General features: G+C 51.2%; 3 protein-coding genes across 3 annotated transcripts; 1 reads left to right on the forward strand and 2 right to left on the reverse strand.

Annotated features, from left to right (window-relative positions):
- Positions 1 to 8,459: 8,459 nt before the first annotated feature.
- LOC149809803 (uncharacterized) lies at positions 8,460 to 9,160 on the reverse strand. The gene is made up of 4 exons (XM_089994605.1): positions 9,080 to 9,160; positions 8,827 to 8,932; positions 8,675 to 8,722; positions 8,460 to 8,494 (listed from the first exon to the last, which is right to left on the reverse strand). Exons 1-4 carry the CDS (start codon positions 9,158 to 9,160, stop codon positions 8,460 to 8,462), a joined length of 270 nt encoding a protein of 89 aa, XP_089850731.1.
- A 528-nt stretch (positions 9,161 to 9,688) lies between these two features.
- Positions 9,689 to 12,294, reverse strand: LOC149809804 (phosphoglycerate kinase, cytosolic-like). Its single transcript, XM_089994604.1, has 4 exons — positions 12,073 to 12,294; positions 11,670 to 11,816; positions 11,002 to 11,115; positions 9,689 to 10,774 (listed from the first exon to the last, which is right to left on the reverse strand). The coding sequence occupies exons 1-4, from the start codon at positions 12,235 to 12,237 to the stop codon at positions 9,875 to 9,877; spliced, it is 1,326 nt and encodes a 441-aa protein (XP_089850730.1). The 5' UTR covers positions 12,238 to 12,294; the 3' UTR covers positions 9,689 to 9,874.
- Positions 12,295 to 21,655: 9,361 nt separating this feature from the next.
- On the forward strand, positions 21,656 to 24,611 carry LOC149809805 (uncharacterized; the record flags this gene model as incomplete). Its single annotated transcript, XM_089994603.1, has 6 exons — positions 21,656 to 21,774; positions 22,328 to 22,595; positions 22,678 to 22,725; positions 22,846 to 22,909; positions 23,574 to 23,785; positions 24,442 to 24,611. Coding segments are annotated over exons 1-6 (881 nt in total), but the record flags the coding sequence as incomplete, so codon positions are not given.
- Between the last annotated feature and the right edge of the window lie 11 nt (positions 24,612 to 24,622).

Here is a 24,622-nt window from a genome sequence, read left to right on the forward strand (position 1 = left end):
GCATGCGATGTGCTGGATGTGCTCGCTTCGCTGCTGATCCCGGCGGTCAAAATGTGTGAGACCACTCACGTTGAGCTCACTCTTTGCTCCCCCGCGCTGATCAGTCGGTTTCAGCAGGCATTCTCCCGCGAGAAGCGACGGCCAAGTGTCCGTGTCGATGGCTCCCGCGCCAACGAATGGGTGGTCGTGCAGAGTGACGCATCACGGCATGACGACGCATCCAGTCACACCTCAACGGACCTTGAGGAAAGTGCTCACTCGCCCGTGAGTCACACAGCGACTTTGGCAGTGGCATCTGCCCCTCCTGTTCAAGCATCTGGCACTTCGATTCCTGCAGGAGGGGACTCTTTGCCTAGTTCGGATCGAGTCGAAGCGCAGGGCCCCAGCGAAGCGAACAATTATATGGTGGTCGCCGAACGCACAAACCTGACTCGTGCGCTGAGCCAGGTCTTGGACTCCGCACTGCAGCGCACAGGTCGCAACGGACGCATGATTGTGTCGGTTCGTTGCGTTGAAGATGCCGTCACGGTGGAAGTCAAGGATACCGGGGTGACGATGGTGGATGAGTTGGCAACGCAGATGCGGCAATGCGAGCAGCAGCGGCTGGTCTTGGTCGACTGCGGTGAGGACTGCAGCGCAGGCGCTGCCATGCATCGCTTGAGCCAGGGCATGCCCGTCGGTAGTGGTGCGGTCAGCTTGCAAGTGGCTGCTCGCATCGTCGCTGATGAGGGCGGCTGCATGACTGTGGACTTGGTCGACGAAGTTGCCTGCGATGGAACTGCTGGGCAATGGATCTGTACTCAGGTCACGCTGCCCTGGCTTTTCCGGCACGAGAATGAGGAGCAGTGATACTCCAGATACAGCGTGCTTTGTACCTGGCTATTTATGTGCATGTTCACGCCTCTGGCACATTCGTTCATGGAATAGCTGCCCTGGCCTTTCTCGGGTATCAGCGCTCCTTCCATGGCTATTCATTATTATTACTACATTTGTTTGTTTTTTCTTCCGCATGCCTATCCCAGCCGCTCACGTGCCCTGAAGGCAAAACAACACAAGAGACTTGTCAGCCAGAGCTGAAAAATAAATCAGTTATACGATTCCCAAGTAGTTCTTGGAGTTGCCAATGTCCATGTGGATGCGGTAGTGTTGTAAAAAGATACATCATCATCATACGGTAAGCCTGCCTGGTGGCGGGGGCCAGGCAGGCGTTGAAAACGGGCGAGAACAAGACAATTCGCTGACTGACAGGCGCTTGTAAAGATCGCTCCAGAACCTTGCATGGGAGAATGGTCTTCCATTTCACTCATGCAATACGTGGTGGATCTGGACACGGCGTTCGCGTATTGTTTGCACAGGAGATGCGAGCACAACGCAGAATTCGAGCTTGTCGTTGTGGACAAGAAACTCCAGCTTTGCACAAGTCACTGCATCCACTTTGATACAAGGCGGTCTCTTCAGCCCTGCCATCATTGGCATTGGTCGCGTGGTGAGATAGAGTCTCTAAAGATCTGATTTGAAGGTTCAAATATAAGGTCGTGTGACATACACCGCGAGTGCCCGTGCGGCATGGCATGCCATCAATTGATTCGGCTACCCAGCGTCTGTTCTCTGCTATGGCATATGATTGAGCGCTCCTTCATGTTTGGTTTGCGTCCGTGCTTCAGGACATCTCTTGCTTAGGACAAATGGGTCACTCTGCGCATCATTTGCTCACATCTTTATGCAAAATAAACTTTTATTATCATTGTCATGCAGGTGGTGGCATAGACTTTGTTCACGGGATCCCCTTTTTGGCGTGATTCCGTGTAGTTTGTTAGGGTTCACTGGTGCACCGAGCGTAGACGCAATGAAGTTCATTGAATCACTTCGTTGTATGACTGAGCTTACGGCAATTTCCTGCCGTCAACTTGGTACAGAAGCAACGACGTCTTATTCGATATGGTCGTGGGGCAGGGGTGCAGAGTATGTGCCCTCCATCCCCTGAGACGTCAAAGGATCATGTAAGCCGCCCGGAATGCTGATCTAAGCCGTTTATGTCCCTGTTCAGACGCGGAAGCAATCTGCCACTGCAATTGATGTGCGTCATTACGTGCAGGGGTGCCTTGGGTAATGCAAGTGGTGCTGACAGCCGGGGCCCTCAACAGATCGCAACCACGTTCCAGTCAGCGGGGAAGCCAACGGTGAAAGCTGGAATGTGGCACTCAGGTGCAATTATAGACGGGATTCCATACCTCTGGGGTAAGGGAAATGGAGGTCGCCTTGGCACAGGTGATGAAGCATTGAGGTTCGTGCCTGTTCAGCTACAAGGTAAGCTAAGTATGACACAGCCCCTGCCTGAGAGCACTGAGAACACTGACGATTTTGAAACTGCAAAATTCTTGCAGCAGAGCTCATTTCCCGTCATCAGGCCCAGCATGCATCAGATCTTGCACAGCAAGCAATATCTGTGCAATATCTGGTTGTCAGATCAGATCCAATGCACATTGGATGCTGCATACTTTGGTGATTGTACATACAACGTACTTGCCATGTTCCACAAGCAGTGTTTCGTGGACCTAGGTGTTGCCCCACTGCGCACAGTCACCTCTCTATCTCTGCCTGTGAGTCTCCCTCGTATAAAGTTTACAGGAAACCTTGAGACAGGGGGCATGATCGTTCGATGCACATTATTGTGCAGGGTGCAAACCATGATTTTTTGGGTAAGCTTCAATCGAGTATGACCCCAAAGTAATGTGTGCGACCATGAGAGCTCGTGCACAAATTCCCAGTCATGATGTGCGCATGCAATGTAATGCCTTGTTTGCTGTCGCAAACTGATGTACAGATAACTACTCAACACCATGGCCTATATAGCATACATGTTGCGTCCGCCTAACTAGTCCTAGGACCTTGTGTGAGTGTTGTGATAGATAATTTGAGTCGATTCCTAGGACTGTTTTCGTTGCACTTAGCAACGGCATGAGTACGGCACTTGTACGCAAGCATTACATACGACAAGACCTTGCAAGGCTGATGCCGGAACCCTGTCAACCCCATGCGACTTTGATAGTTTTAGCGGTTGTACAGATACCAAACGCTACTTGGGCAGACTGAGCAGATAGTCTTCATGTGGCGCACACAATGGCACAACAAGGACCGTATTATGGCATCGTACCAGCCCTCAGCAGGCGTCTAAAGTTCGGGGTATGAGGGAAACTTCTCGAAGGTCGTAGGGTAGCCTGCTTTATCGGTAGTCTTCTTTATCTGGAGTTTTCTTTATCGTGCATGGGTTTTGCAGGCCTGAAGGTGCAGTCCTTGGAGCTTGGCGGCCAGCACTCCGCTGCAATATCACACACCGGAGAGCTTTTGACTTGGGGCTACGGAGGCTTTGGGTGCTTAGGGCATGCAGAGTTCCAGAGGCAGCTGGCACCGAAAGCCGTTGAGAACCTCTATTGCAACGACATGGTCAACGAGAGCGTGTTTGAATCGGAAGTCAACGAGTTTCCATTGGTGAGTGCCGGAGGTTCGCACACACTCGTTGCTGACAGGTAAGATATGACCATGCAATGCTCAGTTCCCAACATACTGTGACTGTTCAAAGCCGAAGACATCTCGTTGCTATTGTTTATGTTTGGGAACAGTCACTGATCTTTTCTATTGCTCCTGCCGTTGCTGCAGCATCATAATTGCAGTGTATGATTCAGTAATTTGTCAGAATGGGGTCCGATCACCATTTTGGCCCTCAAAAGGCATGCATTCAGGCATCGTGACCCGCAAACAACAGGGTCTGCAAAATGCTGGTACGGTATGCAGGGGGGGACGCGTCTTCTCGTGCGGGCGCGATGAGGGGGAGGGCCGCCTTGGAGTTGTGCACTCTATGATTAGCAAAGACCGCCTTTTGAACTTTTTTCTGCAGGTAATCGTGCATCTCCTCGTTGCTTGAATGCTTTGTTGTCCAGCATTCCTTTCAAACTTTGAGTCATCGTGGCATGATGAGAAATTGTGATCACTCAGTCAGGTGTGTTGGTGTTAAAGGATATAGGTGGAATGGTGGTTTTTGATAGAGGGGGGGCAGAGGACACAGATTGAATGGTGCTGTGTGGAGTAGTGTTGACAGACGAGATAGGTCGAGCACTTGAGTGGGGAATTGTGATGAGCTGATGATGTATCTTTCTACCGCATGTTGACAACTCCAAGTACTACTTGGGAATCAGTGCTACAATTTCCATCACCTGAGGCAAGCTTACCTGAATGGTGTCAGAGGATACAAATGGAATGGCGGTGTCAGAGGATGTAAGTAGAAAGAATGGTGGAATTTGGGATTCGCTTCTCGATGCGGGTTTCTAGAATCTGTTGCTCATCGATGCGCGCTTCCAGTCTGGACTTCAGCGATCCCTCAGATGACTCAACGCCCGTGCTACCGTGTCCTTGTCGCCGCAGTTTATGGCCTCGAACCATCTTTATCTAGTTTTTTCCTTTCAAGAAAGCCCAGTTTTTTATGTGTATTCCAATGACCTGAAGCCAGCATACCTGGATTTGCTGTAGCCTGACCTGACATGTCTTCTTCATGTATAGAAGTGGAATCGTGCTGTCTGGTGCCGTCAGAGGGTATATGTGGATGATTGGTGAACTTGTGGGTCCAGAGGATGCAAGTAGATTATTGCTGTGTGAAATGGTGCTGCAGGGACGACGTGTGGACGTAAGACGTAAATAAGTGCTGAAGTGCATGCAAGCAACGGCATGGATAATCCGACCTGTTTGCTGCGAGATGCCTGACGCCATGCGACAAATGCACATTTTGTTGCCAGTGATTTGCCAGAATGGGGTTCGACCCCCAATTTTGGCCCCCAAAATCATGCATTTTCAGGCATTGCGACCCACACAGGTTCTGGCAAAACGCCGCATTTTATAGGGCAGTACCAAACTATTGCAGCATCGCTGTCGAGGTATTTGGGTTGCCCTCCCTGGTTAGCGTACGCGGCAACATCAGAGCTTCGCCAGACCCTGTCATTTGTCGGGTCCAGGTGCCCGAAAGTGCATGAATGTTCGGGACGAAAATGGGGGTCGCAACCCCTTCTGGCGAAGCGCTGGGCAACGTGCACATCATGATCGACGCGAACATTGGCACATACGGCCATATGTTTCATGGATGTTTCCCCTTCCCTGTCCCGTAAATCTCAGCACTGAAAAGCACCGACATATGGCTCCTTGAAGTGCCGCAATTTATTGGGGGTAACATCTTAAAGTGGCAGGCTGATCAACTTGGATAGGTCGAGGGTGAATGCCCAGCTCTGGCTGTCCGTCTGTATCACCGCATGATCATCGTGGTGCAGGTACCGCTAGACAAGCAGGTGGTTGCCATTGCAGCTGGCGGCTTTGCTTCGTATGCTTTGACAAGTGAAGGGCAAGTGTACTCCTGGGGGGGCAATGGAAACGGCGAGCTCGGCATTGGCGCCTGGGGCTGGAGTGGGTCTAAGCCCCGCTGTATTGAGAAGCTCAGCAAGCATAACATCGTTCAGGTGTGCCCAAGTTCGCCCTCCTTGTCAGCACCAGGCTCTGGCCGGCCTGACTTTGTGGATTACCTTGGGACGGCAGCTTTGCCGCGACTGAGTCAGCTCACCTTGTCATCATCGAGCTCCTTTGAAGCGGCCTGGACTTTCTTTTCCAGTGCAGCGAGAGCTCAGCAAGGACACCTTTGTTCAAGTGTGACAAACTGTGCCCTCCTTGTCAGGATCGGGCTTTGTGCTGGCTTGAAACCGTGTACAAGCTTGGGATGGATGCAGAATATGATGTAGCTATACAAGGTGGCGTGGTCATGGTCCAACTGTGACAACCCGAACACATACTAGATGTAGATTTCTAGGCAACTTGTGATTCTATAGACATGTCTAAGGAGTCAAATAGACCGAGACTACAGACAACTTGTGACCCTCAGAAGTAGGACCAAGTCTTACTCTAAGAAGTCTTCGGATAGAGTCTCCTGCAATACCGGCAGCCTCAACGTCACAGCCATTACGTTCCAGCCTGAAGTCGCGAACTTGGCGTGTTGGCCTGCTGGCAAGTTCGGTGCTTTGCATGCTTAGAGCAATGCATGTGTGCTCGTAGTGGGCATGCATGCATCAAGGCATGTATCCATAGCTGCCTGGGACCGCATCTTCAGCTTACTCTCGTGTTTTGGCTGCAGCTGTCGGCTGGTGGTTTCCATGCAGCTGCACTCAGTGAAACTGGTACTGTCTTCACATGGGGAATGGGCAAGATGGGTGCACTGGGCCTGGGGCACACCTCAAAAGTTGCTGAACCCACTCGGGTGCCGGCTCTTCGCAACGAGAAGATTGTCAAGGTGAGGAACACTTGATCCATCTGCGCACCTTGCCATGCCTTTGACCTCTCGTTTGCTTGATATACCGTAGTAAATTAGGCCGATGGACGAAACTTCTGGAACGTCACATTTTTCATTTCTTATTCGTCCAACTTTGTTGGACGATTTCCGAAACGTCACAATGTGACATTCCTTATTTCCTCTATCTTCTTGGACGGTCGCCGCAGGCGAAAAATTTTTCTCGGTATTGAGGCCCAACAACGTGTGGTTACCAGCAGGCATTCACAGCAGCACCACGAACCAATCTTGGGACACAAGCAGCAAGGTACATTGCACACAACGCAAAAACGTCTTCAGCAACCATTCACAATCCTCGTGATGTACATGCAACAAGGTACCCACCGATGCAATTGCAATACCAGGCAATGCAATATAGGTAAAAGTAATGTCACATTCACACGGCGCCGCTCAGCTGTCAGCCCCAAATGGGTCGGGTGGAACGCGAGATTTCACCATGATGACAGAAAACAAGTGCGAGTGTAGTCTATACGCCTGTAGGTGTACCCCAATTGGCACCGTTGTTATCTAGGAATACGTCAGGGTACAGTCGCTGAGGCTCAGGGTTCTGGCAGGATACGGGCTGACCGTAGGCCTTTGGAAAAATTTCCAGCGTCACAGCGTCACAGGGCGAGTTCCTTTTTTGGTTGACTGGTTGGACGAAAATTTTTATATGTCACGTGTCACGGCATTAAACCCTATAGAAAAGTGGACTTTTTTTCTCTGGCGTCACGCGTCACTGTCCATCGGCCTAATTTACTACGGTACTATACGTTCGTGAAGCTCGTAAGCGCTGCTGCTACGATAACAGTGATGGGCAAAGGAATTTCTCGAATGACACTCGGACACTTCCAGCAGATTCGGGCAATAATGAGTTGCAATGAACATATGCCAGCCAAAGAGGGCGGTGTTGGCAATGGATGAGACAGCACGAGACATGGATGCAATTCGGGAGGTTTTCAGAGAGCTTCATTGTTTGCTTGCATGCTTAAAACAATGCATGTTGCTTGTCTGATACCTGAAGTAAGTTTCCCTTGAGTTCAGGTTCTTATTGGTGCTTGAGCACACATGTGCATGGCGAGCTTTCACTTCCTCTCCCCACAGACCATGACAGTTCGTTCTACATGATGTGCAGGTTTGCTGTGGACCAACATCGACCTATGCTGTCGCGTCCGATGGCAGACTTTTTGCTTGGGGCAACAGCACATCCAACTCCTTGGGTCTGACGGGAAGTGCAGCAAACGAAAAGCTCATTCTTGAACCCACTTTGCATGAAGGGCTTCCACCTGTGGTAGATGTTGCGGCTGGATCCATGCATGGGCTTGCAATAGTTGCAGGTGCCTGAACAGTGTTTAACACTGTATAATATACTCTGCTACCTTGGTAAGGCTAGTAGAAGCATGTGCACACCACGTGCATGCAATTCCAAGATTCTCAAGGAGTTGGAGGAGTTACTGGCCTTTGAAACCCTTGAAGTTTCCAGTGTCCATGTGGATTCTGTAGTGCTGTGGAAAGTCAAAGAACATCATCAACATTGCTGTTCATCTGGCCCAGGCCCTCTTTACGCCAATCCTAATGGCGAAAGGCAACAAGTCAGCAGTAAGTGCATCTCCAACTCAGGACATCCAGAGTGCGATGTATGTGCTGAGCACTTGAGGGAAGGTCAGATATGACACACATGATGTCCATGTTGCTTGTCTGCGGCCAATGTCCAGTACTTGGCTTGCATTGTTGTGCATGTGTTACAACAATCCACCACCCATTCATTGCTGATACGTCTGCGAATGTGTACATCAATATACAACTTGGCCTGCATGCTTCCCTGATGGCTGGGTGTATGCTGGTATCATTCATGGTGTTGCCAGACCTGACTGTCATCAATCAGCATGCAAAGGTCTGTGGACTTGGTATTCAGGTCCTGGTAGACCACTCAAACAAGTCCTTGCATGACATGCTGATCAGCTCTGATGTCAATCATTATGACCAGCCGTATCTGTTTCTTTTCAGCAACGAGAGCCATAAACTTGGCTGAATCGACCCAGTACCACCCTGTCCTGCGTGTCACAGGCAACAGCAGCGATCTAATATGGGCCCCACGAAAAGATCATCCTGACTTGAACAGCAATATTGCTACTTGACCTGCATATGAACGTGCATTTGAGCTGGCGAGTAGCAAATACGCCAGATAACATCAGGGGGCACGCAACTGATTACTCATAATCAGAAGACACTTCTGAATGGACGCGAACTGAGATCACAAAAGCGATGCCAGTAATTTATGCATTGCAAAGTAGTACAGGACATCGGTGAGAAACGTACCCAAATAGAAGTATATGAAGTGCTTCGTTTCGTGTGTGACATACGAACCTGCAACAAGCACTCTCGCATCAGGGATCAACAAATTGCCGCTTCGGACAAGAAACCACATGACAATAACAACGAATGAAAAGTGGGGATATGAGGCAGCTTACCAAAGTTCCTTCCAACGATACAGTGCCAAGTTGGGTTGTACTTCTTGTCAAACTCTTTCTTGATGTACGCCGCGATGTCCTTCTCGATGTTGTACTTCTCGAGAGCCTGCATGTACTGAGTAGGATGAAATAGGAAGATGCTTCTGCGTGCCACGCCGTGGCAATGCCTGGCGCATCAAGGTTTGCCTGGACGCGCAATGCGGTTTGAATAGTGGCACCCTGTCGAATGACCACAATCAGGGGAAACACAAACCTGAGTTGCGCAATCGATTGCATCTGCCTGCATCTCATCTGACATGTCCGCATTCTTAATCACCGCCTTGCGCTCGGACATCTTGAAGTCTTTGTGTGATAGGAAGCAAGCAACCTTTGGCGTTCACAGCTGCAACCCAACAACGATAAAGGCAGTGGTGAGCATCTCTGTTCAGAAGTGGCATCAAGTGGCAATGGAAGTCGCAGCATGCACGGGCGGCTTTCATGGGATTGGCCTATGAGGCTGTCCCGCTAAACTGGGATATGTTCGAGACTCGACCTATCAATGGAATAGCAACGCGGCCCAGTTATGACTGGACATTGTCAGGATTCTTCCAGGTCGTCATAATCAACATTTAGCAGACACTCAAGCCAAACGAGCACTTTGGAACCAACGCAGTCGTGTCTACGAATGCCACGCAACAAATATGCCTTTCACGGGTCAGCAGACGTTTTAGCTCAAATGCATAGTGGTGCCCGGATGATCAGATTGGTGATGCAGAGATGACATAAAAATACAGCTTGAGCCCAGGTTCTTTCTTACAAAGTTGCTGCTCATCTGACAAAAATACTTTTGACCGTTGGTCTAGCGATACTACTGTCACTGCAACGAGCACTGACGCTGCGAGCACAAGCAAGCGCAAACAGGCGAGGGCGGCATTGCATGCAGAGCAAAGCCGGGTCTATGCGCCAGGTGCCTGAAGGCTGGCAGCACAGTCGTCATGGCCGGGGGACGGGAAATCAAAACTGGCAGGCAGGGAGTCCTATCTCTAGAGAAACTGTGGTATCAGAACAATTATGCCTCGTCAAGGGCGGCGACTCCTGGGAGCACCTTGCCCTCAAGGAGCTCCAGGGAGGCACCACCACCGGTGGAGATGTGGGACATCTTGTCTGCAAGGCCAGCAAGCTCGACGGCTGCGACGGAGTCACCGCCACCGATGATGGTGATGCAGCCCTTGGGGGTGAGCTCACCGAGCTTCTTGGCAACTGCGAAGGTGCCCTTGGAAAAGTTCTCAAACTCAAACACGCCCATGGGGCCGTTCCAGACGATGGTCTTGCACTCGTCCAGCTCGTCACAGATCATCTTTGTCGACTCAGCACCGATGTCGAGTCCCATCCAGCCATCGGGGATCGCATCGATGGGGACGGTTTTGAATTCAGCGTCGGCGGCGAACTTGTCGGCGACGACGACATCGGTGGGGAGGATGAGCTTGACGCCCTTCTCCAATGCCATTTTCTCGAGCTTGACGGCGAGGTCGAGCTGGTCCATCTCAACAAGGGAGGCGCCGACACTGAGGCCACGGGCCTTGTAGAAGGTGAAGATCATGCCACCGCCGATGATGATCTTGTCGGTGGTGTTCAGGAGCGCCTCGATGACCGTGATCTTGGAGGACACCTTGGAGCCTCCAACGATGGCGGCGAAGGGCCTCTTGGGGTTGGCGACGGCTCCATCCAAGTAGTCAAGCTCCTTCTGGAGGAGGAAGCCGGCGACGGATGGTGAGAGGTACTTGGTGACTCCCTCGGTGGACGCGTGCGCACGGTGAGCGGTTCCGAAGGCATCGTTGACGTACATGTCGGCGTTGGCTGCCATCTTCTCAGCGAACTCGGCCACGTTCTTCTCTTCCTCCTTGTAGAAGCGCACGTTCTCCAGCAGAGTCACGGAGCCGTTGCTGGCTGCGGCGACGGCCTTGGCGACCTGCGCACTTGCTTGTCACTAAGAACGCTTGCCGTTGCTGGTGCTACATGCTTGAGTGGGCCAAATGGTCGATGCGGCTTGCAATTTCAGCATGGATGCATTCCCCAAGTAGTTCTTGGAGTTGCCAACGTAGTGGTGTACAAGATACATCATCATGCCCCGACATGCAATGGCAATGGGATCTGGAAGTTGTGTGAGACTTGGGTTTGTGAGATAAATGAACGCACCACATCGCCGATGCAGTCATCGATCTTGTTGACGGGCACACCCATCTTCTCAGACAGGCGGGGGCCGACAGCTGTGAGGCGGAACTTGTCCTCGGGGCCACTCTTTGGGCGTCCCTGCATTCAGTACATCACATGTCAAGCATGTCTGGGAAGCGACAAAGTCACTGCACTTCCTTGTACTTTTGAAACCCAACCACACTCTTGCCTCATCACGAATTGTCCCGCAAGCATGCAGCACCAGCGGCATGATTGACACTACTGTGGTATGCCACTTGTCAGAGTAACTTGACGTGTTACTCCACCTTGGGGTGGTATAACATGTCATACATACACCATGCACCAACATGCGATACACGCACTTGACATCGACGTCAATACAGCATGCCAGCTGTTTCCATGGAACCCTTGATTGGAGAACAACATTCCGTTTGCAGAGGCTGACCGATTTCCATGCAGTCCCTTCGCAACTGAAAGCCGACTTGCCAGAGTGTCATTTTGAAGGTGCAACAGGCCTTTGCAAGCACCGGTTGGTTGCGAGACGGACGGTGGCACAGTTGCTAATGCTGACACCCTACTATCCGTGGGTACTCGGTCAACATCGATATCGGTACAAAAATGGAGCCCAACCTCGGGCATTCCGTGGCGGTTGTCTTTGTATGGTCACGTACCAAATGAGATGTAAGGAGGACCTTGGCACCATTGTCGACAAGGTACTTCAGGGTGGGCACGGCAGCCCGAATGCGGGTGTCGTCCGTGATGTTGCCCTCCTTGTCCATGGGCACGTTCAGGTCAGCGCGTACAAGCACGCGCTTGCCCTGCAAGCAAACACAAAAGTAAGTCACTGGATATACATGTTGTCGAGGAGAAATCGCACGCACATCAGACGTTCTTTGGTGTCGTATCAGATATTCGTCGTCTACCCTACTTCCCATCATGACCTCCACCAGGACGCATCTCACGTGCCCGTTTTTGTTACGCTGATGCAGTTTTTGAGGGAAAGAAAGAACATGCATCACATTTATGATTGGCAAACTGCGGAGTTATTCCGGACTGCAACAAAGCATAGCTTACCTCGAGATCCGCTTTGGTCAAGTCACCGATGGACTTCTTGGCCTCGCAAGCAACACCCCGGCGGGCAACGGAGACATTCTTGGGAACAGCTGCGCGCTGAACGCGAGCGATGCGCATACCCTGAACACGGGCAGCAGGGGCAGGGGCACGCATAACGACAGCCATTGTTCCTTCTATCTATGTTCTATTCCCGAGACAACCAAAAAAGACGATCAAAGTGGCAAGAAGTGCTATTTACCAAGCGTTTTATCAGCTGTGTGCATTTGGCCTGCGTCTAAATTACACGGTTTGGATGTAGGCTGAATAGCCACATCAGCAAATCTGGGAGTGCTTTATGACTCGGGCATGACGTAATAACAAAATGGCATTGCAACCCTGAGGCTGAGGGTCCCTGCAAAATCACGGACTTTTCACGTGATGCAAGGCCCAAGCGAACTCAACAGAGCAACTTGACTACCACAGTCTTTTTAAAGAGAATGACGGCTCCTTTTGACAGTGGGGAGGCGCTTTGTCTGCACATCCACACCGCTGAGTCACGCGTTCAGTACGCGGACGCGCAATTCGCATGCGAACCTTGCAGCACTATCACGTTGCTGCTAACAATCAGGAAGTTGCCCGAATAAAATGGTTCCGATATAAGTGACTGATTGTTGCGTTTGAGTGCCAGGACGTCTGGTCTTTATGCAGTCAGGTGTTGATTGATTGATTTGCCACAAGCCTAGACACCATGCCGGTTACCCCCGACTATTCATGGGACGAGACAGAGAATGGGATTACAATACATGTGAAAATAGTTGGTCTGACGAACGGTAAGCCAGATGTCTTTGCTACCAGCGCCCTCATCAAGGTTGTTGCCACCCCGTACTTGTTGATTCTCGACTTGAATGAGAACGTTATCAGCGAAAAAAGCAGCGCGATCGTCAACAATTGCAGTATAACTTTCAATCTGGTAAAGGTACGGGTCTCTGTTGTCGTGCGAGACATGCTGTCGAAGTCAGGGTTTGCCTTGGATGGCGGATATGATGCCATCCCAAGACGTAGCAGGTGGAATGAGCCAGCATATTATATGTACCAACGCATATCATACTGCAAATATTCAAGTCACAGTTTGCAATACTTGAAGAAACTCAATTGGCCAAACCCATAAGTTCGGTGCAATGCTCAGGCAAGTCCAGGACTTTGGGGCTGTCTGACCGCCAGTGGGAACAAGGAGGATCTTCTACAACGGCGAGCTGCTAGCATTGAACAGGCACATGCAGCCTTGGAAAGAGACAGGCAAGCTAGGAAAGATCGAAAGAAGGCCGCAGCCAAGTACGTCGCTGAGCTGGTACAGTGACCTTCGATTGATGAGTGCACGCACTTATCCATCATTCAAATGCCAGTGAACACTTCACATGTGCACCTTTGCGTGTTAGGGCCGGGCAGTGAATGTTCCAAGCAAGCAAGGTTACATGAGCCTACATATGGCATTGGGCATCAACAAGCAGCTTACATGGAAGGCTAAATGTGGCATGATGGAGGTGTCCCACCTCTGGTCAAGTGGTTAAACTGCCACCTTCGATTCGAGGGGTCATGCGTTTGAATGTTGGTTCGGCGCAAGTGGTGCCCAGGACACTGATGGTTAGAGAAGTTGCTCTTGAAGCAAATTCCGCCGTAGATTACGCCTGCCAGTCGGCGGTGTCCAAATTTTCATTTTAGCATGATGGAGGCGTTGGAATGTAGAAGGATGTTTGTAGCACTGCTTATTCCTCCTGAAGATGTTCAGGATTGTTGCGGTGCTGCAGAGCGGCTACTGATCGACAAATAGATCTGGATCGTCGCAAAAGACAAGAGATTGAGACGGCCCAGAAAGCTGAGCTGGACGCGGAACGCACAGATCTGATAGAGTGGCAGCAACGGCTGAAGAAGGAGAACGTCGACGAGTCAGATGAAGAAGAGGACGATGTAGCTATCTGGAAGGTGAGAGACCTCGTCAGGCATCTGTGCAAGCCGCAGGCACCATCCTACTGCCCATGTCCTGCATGGTCATTCGATACCACAATACAAAGAACGAGCCTGTGCCGCAACAACACATCTCTCTCCAACGACAGCGTTAAGAATGTGAATTGTGCACATGTGTAGGGCCGCTTACAGCCATTCCCCGACATGGGGCCACACCGTGCAGTCATGATGCTAGCCAGACGACGTGCAAATTTCTAGGATCTCTTGATGCGCTACTGATGCGCATACATTTTCACTGTCAATCCCCCACAGCAAGTGGATGATCCACCCTTCACACACATCATCTCCCACCATCCTCATGCTCGAAACGTGGCATTTCTCACCCTATCCGTTAGCCTTACGCAGCTGATGCATCAGGCAACCAACAAATTCTGTAGGGTCCTGTCCATACCCAAGAATCCCTGTCTTTTCTGAAATTTGTTCTAGCTATTGACTAATGCCAACAGTCCTTACATAACACACCAGAAGCAAGAACTGGCGCGCGCTGAAAATGTTTTTCCTAACTTGCACTGGCCACTGTCCATGTGTATGCCGTAGTGATGCAAGATACATCATCACTTGGTATCAGCAAGAGCAAACCGGCACAGGCCAAAAGCATCCAAGCGTACGCGTTCGATGCACTCAAGCTCATTGAACTTCAGCGGTCGGAACATGCCAAGCTGCTTTGAACGCGCTGTCGCTTGCGCGAGCCAAAACGAAAGATACATCATCGTTACATCACATAGAGATTGGCAGGAGAAAGTCATCAAGCACATCTGAAGTGATACAGCTCATTGTACGTCAGCGGTCGGGACAAGCAAGAAAGATACATCATCATGATCATAGAGGCCTGGCATGCTGTCCATTTGACTGATTACTGAAGGTGGCTAAGTAGCGCCCAGATGAGAAACCTCGGCCATGAGACATTCCTCGACACGGAAGCACACTAGAAACTGATGTCTGTGGTTTCAGATATGTGCGAGCGTCTGTTAACATGAACATGGTGGCGGCTGTGAAGGGTCCAGACGAGAAGCCACAGCCAGACCATCCAGATTACTATGGCAAAGGCCACCAGCCATCGCCCGAGCTGCTCACAGTCGGTAAGAGCGCACGGCAGAGTCAGCCGGCTGCTGCGTCAACCCCTGTTGCAGTGCCCGACTCCGGAGGCGACGCCATCTGGGAAGACTCAGGCTCAGACAGTAGCAGCTCCGACAGCAGCAATGAGGACAGTGACGGGAGAGCTCTGCCCCTTCTTCCGCCTCCTCGTATCTCCATGGAGCCGGTCAAGGCACGCCCATTACACATAAATTTGATGTATCGTATTACAACACCACCGCATCCGCATGGACGCATGCATTTACACATTCTGCAAGCTACGGATGTCATCAGAAACGTCCTAGGATGTGCACTGTTAGGCACGCCAATGATGGAGGAGTTGCACAAAAGATCATCAATTTTACTCCGACATACACAATCGCTGCGAGAAGGTGTCCTTTTTTGCTTTCTCGACACCATCGCACTTGCAGGATATTGCAGTGTCAGTAGCCGCACATGTCGCAACTCATCTGAGTTTGTTATAGCGATGCCACACAGCTGAACAGCTACAGATACTGGAGGCCCTCGTGGTATGTCAAAGATGAGCAAGTCCATCCCCGAGGCCCACGTTCTCTGCCACCTGTTCCATGCAACCTGACCAGATCTCCTGAATGCGTCCTTCCAGCAACAAAGCAGTATTGACGCTTTGCATCTCATAAGGTTTGGCGTTTACTGAAATGTGTGTTGCTGGATGCACAGGTAGACTTCACCCAGCTTGAGTTTGCACATCTGCCAGCCAGGGCGCCTCGAGAGGAAGAGATCAAGCTCTGGAAGAAGAAACAGGAAGACGCTGTCAAGATGGTGGACAGTGTTGACCTTTCAGACAGGCAGCCAGTGTTTCTCAAGGACAAAGGAGATGCCCTTTTCAAGCAGGGCAACTACTATGGTGCCATCAATGCCTACGCACGAGCAATTGAGATTGATGGCGAGACGATGCTCTCAGTGACGTGTAGGTACGATGCTGTGCCAGCACACACCATTGTGAATGGTGATGATGATGTATCGTTTAACAACACTACCACATCCACATGGACCTCGGCAACAAGTACTACTTGAGACTCAGTGTACCATTCATTGCCCCCACAAGAGGCAAGCATACCTCGTTCAGCCTGACTTACCATAGCTTGACCTCACATATCTTCCTGTTTCTCCGTCTGCTATAGCTCACAAATTGATCCATTCCCGAAATTGTCAAATTCCTGCTGATTGGCAAGTCCAAGGTGGATCGATCCAGTCCACTATGTTCACATAAGGAAGCCAGGATTCATACTTTAAACGGAGTGTACGAATGACATGTTGACCACTGTTGGTAGATTTTGAGTCAGGCGCTGAGAAGAAGATACATTGCCTGCTGTACTGCACAAACATTGTGTGGTTGTTGGCACTTCATTTTCTTTTCCGTTTGCTTGCTGATGGCGTCTTACGCTGATTGCTTGCAGACTGAACCGGGCCGCCTGTCGAATGAAGCTTGAGGAGTATTCCCATTGCATCATGGACTGCGATAGCGTACTGGAAGTGTTGGAACAGGCTAAGCGAGCTGTTGAAGAGCAGCGACACCCGGACCCTGAAGGCTGGAGCAAGGTGTATGTCAAGGCCCTGGCAAGGCGAGCTATGGCTCAAGCACAGATAGGTGAGCATCTCAACCGAATGATGCAATGCAGCTGCTCCGCGCCATCCAGAGATAGCAGCCCTCCCACGCATCATTGCCCTGTGTTTGTCAGAGTACAGTGGAAGATGGTGGTGGCCTTCATCCACATGGCCACGTTCATTCCCTGGGAGCACTTGGAGTTGCCTATACACATCTGATGCTGCAGTGTTGCAAAACGACACATCGCCACGTAGATAAGCAGGAACTAGTGGGCTCAGGCCGGAAGCAATCAGTTATTGGCGCTCAAACGACACGTCATCATTAGCATCATAATGCAATGCCGGTGGTAAAAGCAGACGGCACCTTCAAAGATCGAATTTGACATCAGCACAGACGCATGCGTCATCCATGCAGGTGAGGTCGAGCATGCCCCGGAAGGTGGCTCGCAGGAAGGAGAGCACAAGGCATTCTGCTGGATTGCGATAAGATGTATGAGTAGTACGTGCAGGTGCCTATGCCAATGTGGTTGCGGTAATGCCTTCTTTTTGAAACGATACATCAGTGTGCATGATAATTGTGATTTGGGACGTTGCATGAGATGTAATGTGGGGCGGGCCAAACTCGGCAGACCTTGAGAGGCCCGCAATGGCTTTTGTGATCTCACGTATCGTAACAAGGAGTGCAACGTATAGGTGAGGTCGAGCAGGCGGGTGGCAGGTCTGCAGGAGGCCCTGAGGTACGATCGTGGCAACGAACAGCTTGTAGGCAATCTCGATGAGCTCCTTGCAAGCAGGCAGCCCTCCGACATGGAGGGCGTGAAAGAGCGCGCCAAAAAGCGCTTCCAACGCCGCGAATATACCGCTGCAGCCGATGCCTTCACATCCTTGCTCGAGTGGCCTGATGCAAAGGCATTTGATCGTGCTGTAGCTCTCAGCAACCGCGCTCAGTGCCAGCTCAATATGGGCCGATACGAAGCCTCCCTCTCTGACTGCGACGCTGCCTTGGCGCTGTTCTTGCAACAGGAGCGTTCTGCGGTGAATGTGGCAGCATGGCTCAGGTCTCAGAGATCGCGGTTTGAAGAGACAGCGGGTGGCATCAATGACGCTGATGTTGCTGTCATGAAGCTGCTTGCACGTAAAGCAGCAAATCACACCCACCTCCGTCGGTATGTGTCGGCGGAAGAGCTGTATGCATCAGCTTGCGAGGTCGCCTTGGCAATTGGCTGTCAGGAATTCCACGCCAGCCTCGTCGCTGACCTCAACAAGGTCGTGGAGCTTAAGCGTAGCGACGCGCTAAGTCGGCAGCATTGCAATTCTGGGCCTGATGCCCGTGTTGGTCTGTCCAATGATGTCCTTTGCATGTGACAGCGGCATTGTGCTTCAAGCAGTACTTCTTGAAACATGTTCAAGTGTTTGGACTTACACATGATGCACCTTCTGGGAAGTTTTTTCATGAATGCAGTGGATGTAATGTGGGTCATTTGAGAGGCTCCTGTCTGACCAGTGAGAACCACATGCCGTCCCAGTCAGCCACGCTCACCACAGCATGCGAGCCCGCGTACAGCTCTCCCCCAACCTCCAATACATCTTTTGCCGAAAAGTACGTCGGCACCCCCCCTGGTCGCGCACACTTGCAGTCAGACCAGTGGTTTGCTCAAAGCAGTGCAATTCGGACGCGGCGACATTCAACCTTCCGTGATATCTGGAAGTGCGTGGAGATGGATGAGATTTGCAGATATCAATCAGTTTTGACATACCTAAGGGATACTCTGGGTGAAAATTGTTTCGCAGAATGAGGTACCGTTCGACCGGTATATTTTCGCCGTCGCCAAGTGCTTTATTTTTCCATTTGGTGCCGGTTCTGTGAGATGGAGCGGGTTTGCCTGATAGCTCTCAATGCCGGGCCCCCTCGCACACTCCGCGCCGCATTCCGACATCACATGAGCACACAGAGGCCTGGAAAGACAGGGTTGTTGGCAAATCTTTAAAGGTCGTAGGGAAGTTGAGGACTTCTTGGGAGCGATTCCACTGCAAACTCCCGGTGAAGATACAAAGGCGCTTCAAACTCACTTCCACGGTGTATCAAGGAGTAGATGATAATCCTATGCTGCACTTGGAGTGGGCGCATGTCCATGAGATGCAGTGGTTTCACAAAGAGGTTCATCACCGCCATACAGTGACGTCCTTTGACAAAAGAGAGAAAGCATGCAAGGTCATGATTGCTGAGGAGCGTTGCAATGTACGAAACAGGCCCCCCCCTTCTTTCCACATACTCTAAACGAACTGGAAATCAGGATGCCGCCAAATGTTGGCGGGCGTAATCTACAAGAGCAACTTCTCTAACCATCAGTGTCCTGTGCACACTGGGAAACCGCTTGCGCCCAACAAAAGATCAAACGCATGACCCCTCAAATCGAAAGTGGAAGTTTGAGCGAATGACCATAGGCTGTTGGCTGCTATTCTGCAGTTAGGCGAAAGGCAGGGGACATTACCTGTATCCATGGAGAGCTCGTCGAACCTGTAGAACTGCAACGGTCCCACCCCGCCACCAATCAAGTGAGGCAAGCCTGAGGCATCAGTGTAAAGAATCAGCTTCGCTTGAGGGTACTTGTGCTCCAGTAGCTCCCCTTCCTTGGTTGTGACGTGGACACGCATCTTGAAATCTGCAGCACACACCTTCAGGCGCATCAGCGGACAGCCATTCGGTCATGCGGTACTGTATGAAGCTTCAGATCTGCCACGTACGTCTTCCGGGGCATCAGCGGACAGCCATTCGGTCATGCGGTACTCGATGGACCTTCAGATCTGCAAATGACTTCTTTCAGGGCACCGGTGGACAGCCATCCGGTCATGCTAAGGCTGTGCCGTATAGGGCAGCACCAAGCTGGTACACCGTACAGATAGGTATGACATATAGGGCAATATCAAGCATCTTCTCTACTATACGGATAAATATAATTGTATGATTTAGATACGTATATGTAGGGTAGGGCCAACCCTAGGTCATGCAGTCGTGGATGGACCGTCAAAACTGCACAGTATAGTATCTTCAGGGCATCAGCGGACAGCCAACCTATGCGGTAACCTACACAAAACAAAATGCGCCACCTGAAAGGGCCGGCGTTGACAAGTCAGCGAGACAGCCATGGCTGATCTCGCGCCTAATCACCTGACATACAGGGGCAGAATGGCCCATGCTCCTGGATAGACGGGGGGATGCAACCCTCTTTCAGCGTTTCACCAGACTCTGTGTTATCGAGGGCTACCATGCGTGAAGAAGCTGACTTTTGGGGAGGAAATGGTGGCCAAACCAGTGCAACGTATCTACAGTTTCAGTGCCTGGAAAGCCAAAGTAACGAGAAAGAGATATGCCAGCCCAAAGAAGGCGGAGATGACAACGGGCTACACAGCCAGAGCAAATCAGTGCCTGCAAGAGCAAGCTATAGAAGGTAAGCAAGCCCAACTGCACCCACTGACTGACTGTCAAACGTTGACAGCATGCCAATTCACCCCTTTAGATGGTGCCTGGACAGCGACCAACAGCTTCTGGTCACTGCTACCAGGCAAAGCATCTCCGCGTTCCAAGCGCGAGATCGCCATGGCTGACAAAGAAAGGAAAGAAAAGAAGGTGGCGTTGACGAGATCACCCATGGCTGGATGTTATTTCTACTTGCTGATGTTTTTATCAGTGAAACATCTCCTGAGCAGTCACCTCTCACTGAGTGTGTAAGAACATGCTATACCTGATCAATGAGGCGCCCATTCAGCTGTGGGTACCTCAAAGCCGTTGCCGTGGAGCACGCCAACGCGCCTTGCATTGTGTTGCCAGCAGTGCGGGGTGAATAGTGTGGCAGGCTTACCTGCATGCCTGTCAGCCGGCAACATGTACACCAGTCCTGTGGCAGAGCCAGCTATAAGTGCACGCTCGATGGTGCCAGTCATGTTGAAGACCAGCGGAGCCAAGGACGAATGGCCAAATGGCATGTGATATTCTGGTTTCTGCTTTTTCCTCGCTGTGCTCGTGCTGGTGGCTTCTCCGAGCGTGACAGCTGCTACGAAAATCTCGCTGGTCTGAAAGCCGTTTGTCCAAGCTCCCAATCCTGACCTCGGCTTGTTGTCAGCATTGCTGTCGCTCGGGTTGTAAAACGGGTCCCGGTAGCCGCCATTGGCAACTACTTCCTCTGCTGTTTGCTCGTCATGAGCATGTGGAAGCACTTCTATAAACAGCTCACCCGAAACGCTGCTCTCTAGCGTGTACGCAATGGACGACACCCTGCCAACCGGAAGCCCGCTCACCTTCAGCTCGCGACGAGTCAGGAAACCCTGATTGGCTGGGTGGTACAAAGCGTGTGCGAAAATTGGACCGTTCACGTGCCAGAAACCATGGACCTCATTTTCAATCTGGATGATCGTTGCTGCCCCACGTGGCAGTAGTTCCGCAAAGGGATGCTGCACTCAGAACCGTCTCTTGAAGATGGGCGCCCCTGACAGGTCCATGTCCATAAACTCGTAGGCAAAGATGCCGGGGTGCTCGCTTTCAGGCGTGCTCGCCACGAAGAGGTCTGGAAATTTGTGCTGAAACAGGAAGGAAGCTCCCAGGGGAACGGATTCAATGCCAGCTGTGAGTGCGCCGAACGATACATTCGCAGCACCTTGTTCGAGTTGTGCGTACAGCAAACGAGCCCCGCTTTTGGCTGGACAGTGTGAACGACGAGGTTTTGCAGCATCCACACAACACTGCCACAGGTTTTGAGCTCAATGTTTCGGTGTTGCATGAACCCAGTTATAATGTGGCCTTTCATTCTGCTCAGTCTATCCGTAATCATAGGCCACAGAGTGTCGTGCGCAATTTGGTTGCGCAGTACCGGACGTCGAGACTCAGGTCGGCACGCGACGCTCTCACACCACTATGCTGCTCGCGATGCTGGAGACAAGGATGGGAGTGCTGAGGGTGGGGGGGTCAACATCACGCCTGGTTCAGTACAGAGAGCATCATGCTAGGCGCTCATCTCCTGCGTCTCCTGCGTCTCCTGCGTTGTGGTGCAAGCGTGGGTGTAAAAAACAGGACCACCAGCAATTATCCAAAAGGCCTCGGCAGCACATGCCTCACAACTGAAACAGCGCACACTCACATTCCAGAATGAAGTTGTTTGTTCCACACGACTTCCCTTATTTGCCGAGTTCGACAGGGATACTATGTGCCTTGACCGAACGGTTGCTAGTTCCCAGCTAATGTGCGACGTGCAGCAAGAGCGAGATCGAGTTAGAATAAATGTTGACACATCATTTTATACTGTGCCTGCGCATGGCTACTTGATTTGGTGGTTGCAGACTTCAACAGACACGGTTCCTGTGTCTAGTCATCACGAGGATTTGCCTATCCAACATGGGCGATGTCATCGGTGCATGAGCTGCTACTCCAAAGGCCCCCTCATCACTCACTTGCTACCGGATAGGTGGATCAACTTAGCCAAGGGCATTGGGCAGAGTCTCTGCTGGTGGTCAATGACTTCGTTTCGTCCATCGCATCAAATAGACTGGCCGACACGCATGTCTGTTTGCTTTTCGGGCTTGCATCTTGTCACATCAGCAGGTTGACAGTATATGGTCAGCATACATTTGGTAGCGAAGCAAAAATTATGGCAGGACCTGAGGAAGAAGATGGTTTCGAGACTACGTGTCCTGTATTCCGTCCTTCACGTGCAGAGTTCAACAAGGGCTTCCTACACTATGTAGAACAGGTGACAAGGGACGATCCAGACATCGCCATGTTCAAAGTCGTGCCACCAAGTGGATGGAAACCGACGCAACGCCGTCCCAATCTCGATAAGATGATGATAGCTTGCCCCATCAAGCAGATGGTACGAGCAGCTCTTGTGCCCCGGCGGTCTGGCATCAGACTTGCATACAGTGAAAGGATTATGACCAGGATTTGGAACGCAGGCTTTTGGCAAGCAGGGCAGTTACCGATGCCTGCTGGTTGAACAGAAGGTGCGTGGTGCTCTTGTGTAAGTGGGTCTTCCGATACTTTCGATTGCGCATTGTGTACCGCGTGTACCAATGGTATCTAGCAGGGTGGCGCTCACAATTGACTCCATGTATCATACGCAGTCTCTGTCCGTCGCCGAGTACAGGGAGATGGCGCTGAGTGAGGATAGGCTACCTCCCGTGAAATGTATGTGCCTTTCGCTCCTTGATGACAGCACATTTGCCAATCGTATGTTCGTCGCCAACCTCGATGACACCTACATCAACACATTGAATGAGATTACCCACCGCTTTTTGGTATGGCAAACCATGTGGTTGCTCGGTGTGCATCTTGGACGGACTAGTTGGCATTGCCACCGCGTTGTTGTTGCCTCTTCCTGTACGCGTGCCAGGTGCCCTCGTTTGCCTATTCCCAAGCACCAGTACAGAAAGTTGAGATTTTTTGTTGATTTGTGCTTGGATGTGCTTGCGATGGGGGTTGCTTGTGCTGAGCATGGAATGAGGGCTCTAGTGTTCACAGCGCTCCTCCTACGTCGCAAACGTGACAGGGTTTCCTGAACACGCAATAGTCATGGGTGATTGCATGGATAAATTGCCAAGATCGGAGATCATGATGTGTCGTGGGTGAGCTCGGGCCTTCGAACCATTCCCGTGCTGTGTTCAGGAGTCCTTGTAGTTTACTTCCCGTTGTCATGCACCTGCTAGTTTATCGCTTTTTCTCACCCCATTGGCGCTTCCAAAGGTGCTTGGATTCCTTACCCGCACCATTGTCTCGCCCAAGCCTCGGGTATCGCTCTCTGGTGTAACGACTTGCACGTCCCGTAGCCGACAGCTGACGGTTTCGTCTGCAGGCCGCAATAACTACAAGCTCATAGAGCGCGCTTTTTGGAAATCAGTTACGATGAATGCGCCAATTTATGGAGCTGACACGCCTCTCACGTTGTTTGACGACAAGGTTTCTAACGGATGGTCACTGCGAAACCTTGATGACTATTTGAAGGCCAAGGGTTGCCCGGACATTCCTGGTGTCACCAGCCCAATGACGTACTTCGGCATGTGGAAGGTGAGAGACCCGTTTCGGACTCAGCTTGAACGTCTTGATCAATACGAGCGTAATGTCTTTCGTGAGCACATGCGGTGGCGTAGTGAAGCCAGTCAGTGCACAGGACTAACTGGCAGCAAGTCCGGACATCTTTTGTGACACCACCTGTTCGAGTGATGAATTTTATCCACTGCGTCCCTGCCCAATATGAAGTACTGTTCAACAATCCACTTCAGTATGGCAGTCAGATACATCCATGCAGATGCAGCATGATCTGGGCAGCCTTATTCATCGGCAGCCAAGGGCTCTGCCTGATTGAAGCATCCAGGTTATAAAGCAGCGCAGAGCAGTTCAGCATTGCTCCAGGCAACCCTTTGCAGAGACTAAATGGCGACTCATGGTCAGCGGCGGGCACAAAGAGAAAATTTGAAGAGGGTGCTGGGTTCGCCTCATTCATACTAGCCACGTGCAGTAGGGGCACTGCACGTGCAGCACCTTCCCTCGGGTACAAGATAGCCTGTTGAATCCAAGCAAGATTCTTAGGTAATCAATCGCTCACTGCATGTTCTCACATGGTAGTATAATATCTCAAATGGTAATCTGGCAAGGCCACCATATGATTTGAGTTTGGTGTGGCAGGGGAATGAATTGCAACTTGACTTCTGCCATGTGCGCAGTCGTTCTTTGCTTGGCATATCGAGGATGCTGACTTGTATAGCGTCAACTTCCTCCACTGGGGTGCGCCCAAGATCTGGTACTGCGTATCGCCCAAGGACAAGGCCAAGTTTGAGCAGTTGGCTCAGTCCATGAACCCTGACCTTCAGCAGCGCTGCAAAGGCTTTCTCAGGCACAAAGATG

Source organism: Nuphar pumila, unplaced genomic scaffold, assembly GCF_984573655.1.
Source record: "Nuphar pumila unplaced genomic scaffold, dmNupPumi1.hap1.1 HAP1_SCAFFOLD_753, whole genome shotgun sequence".
NCBI classification, from domain to species: Eukaryota; Viridiplantae; Streptophyta; class Magnoliopsida; order Nymphaeales; family Nymphaeaceae; genus Nuphar; species Nuphar pumila.

Bases quoted from the DNA above. Each gene is read 5' to 3' on its own strand.
- LOC149809803 (XM_089994605.1), bottom strand. From the start codon at position 9,160: ATGTCCGAGCGCAAGGCGGTGATTAAGAATGCGGACATGTCAGATGAG. The intron at 8,933-9,079 runs GTTTGTGTTTCC...CAGTACATGCAG, and splicing joins CAATCGATTGCGCAACTCAG to GCTCTCGAGAAGTACAACAT. The intron at 8,723-8,826 runs GTAAGCTGCCTC...TGCTTGTTGCAG, and splicing joins TATCGTTGGAAGGAACTTTG to GTTCGTATGTCACACACGAA.
- LOC149809804 (XM_089994604.1), bottom strand. From the start codon at position 12,237: ATGGCTGTCGTTATGCGTGCCCCTGCCCCTGCTGCCCGTGTTCAGGGT. The intron at 11,817-12,072 runs GTAAGCTATGCT...GTTTGCTTGCAG, and splicing joins TGACCAAAGCGGATCTCGAG to GGCAAGCGCGTGCTTGTACG. The intron at 10,775-11,001 runs GTGCGTTCATTT...GCAAGTGCGCAG, and splicing joins ATGACTGCATCGGCGATGTG to GTCGCCAAGGCCGTCGCCGC.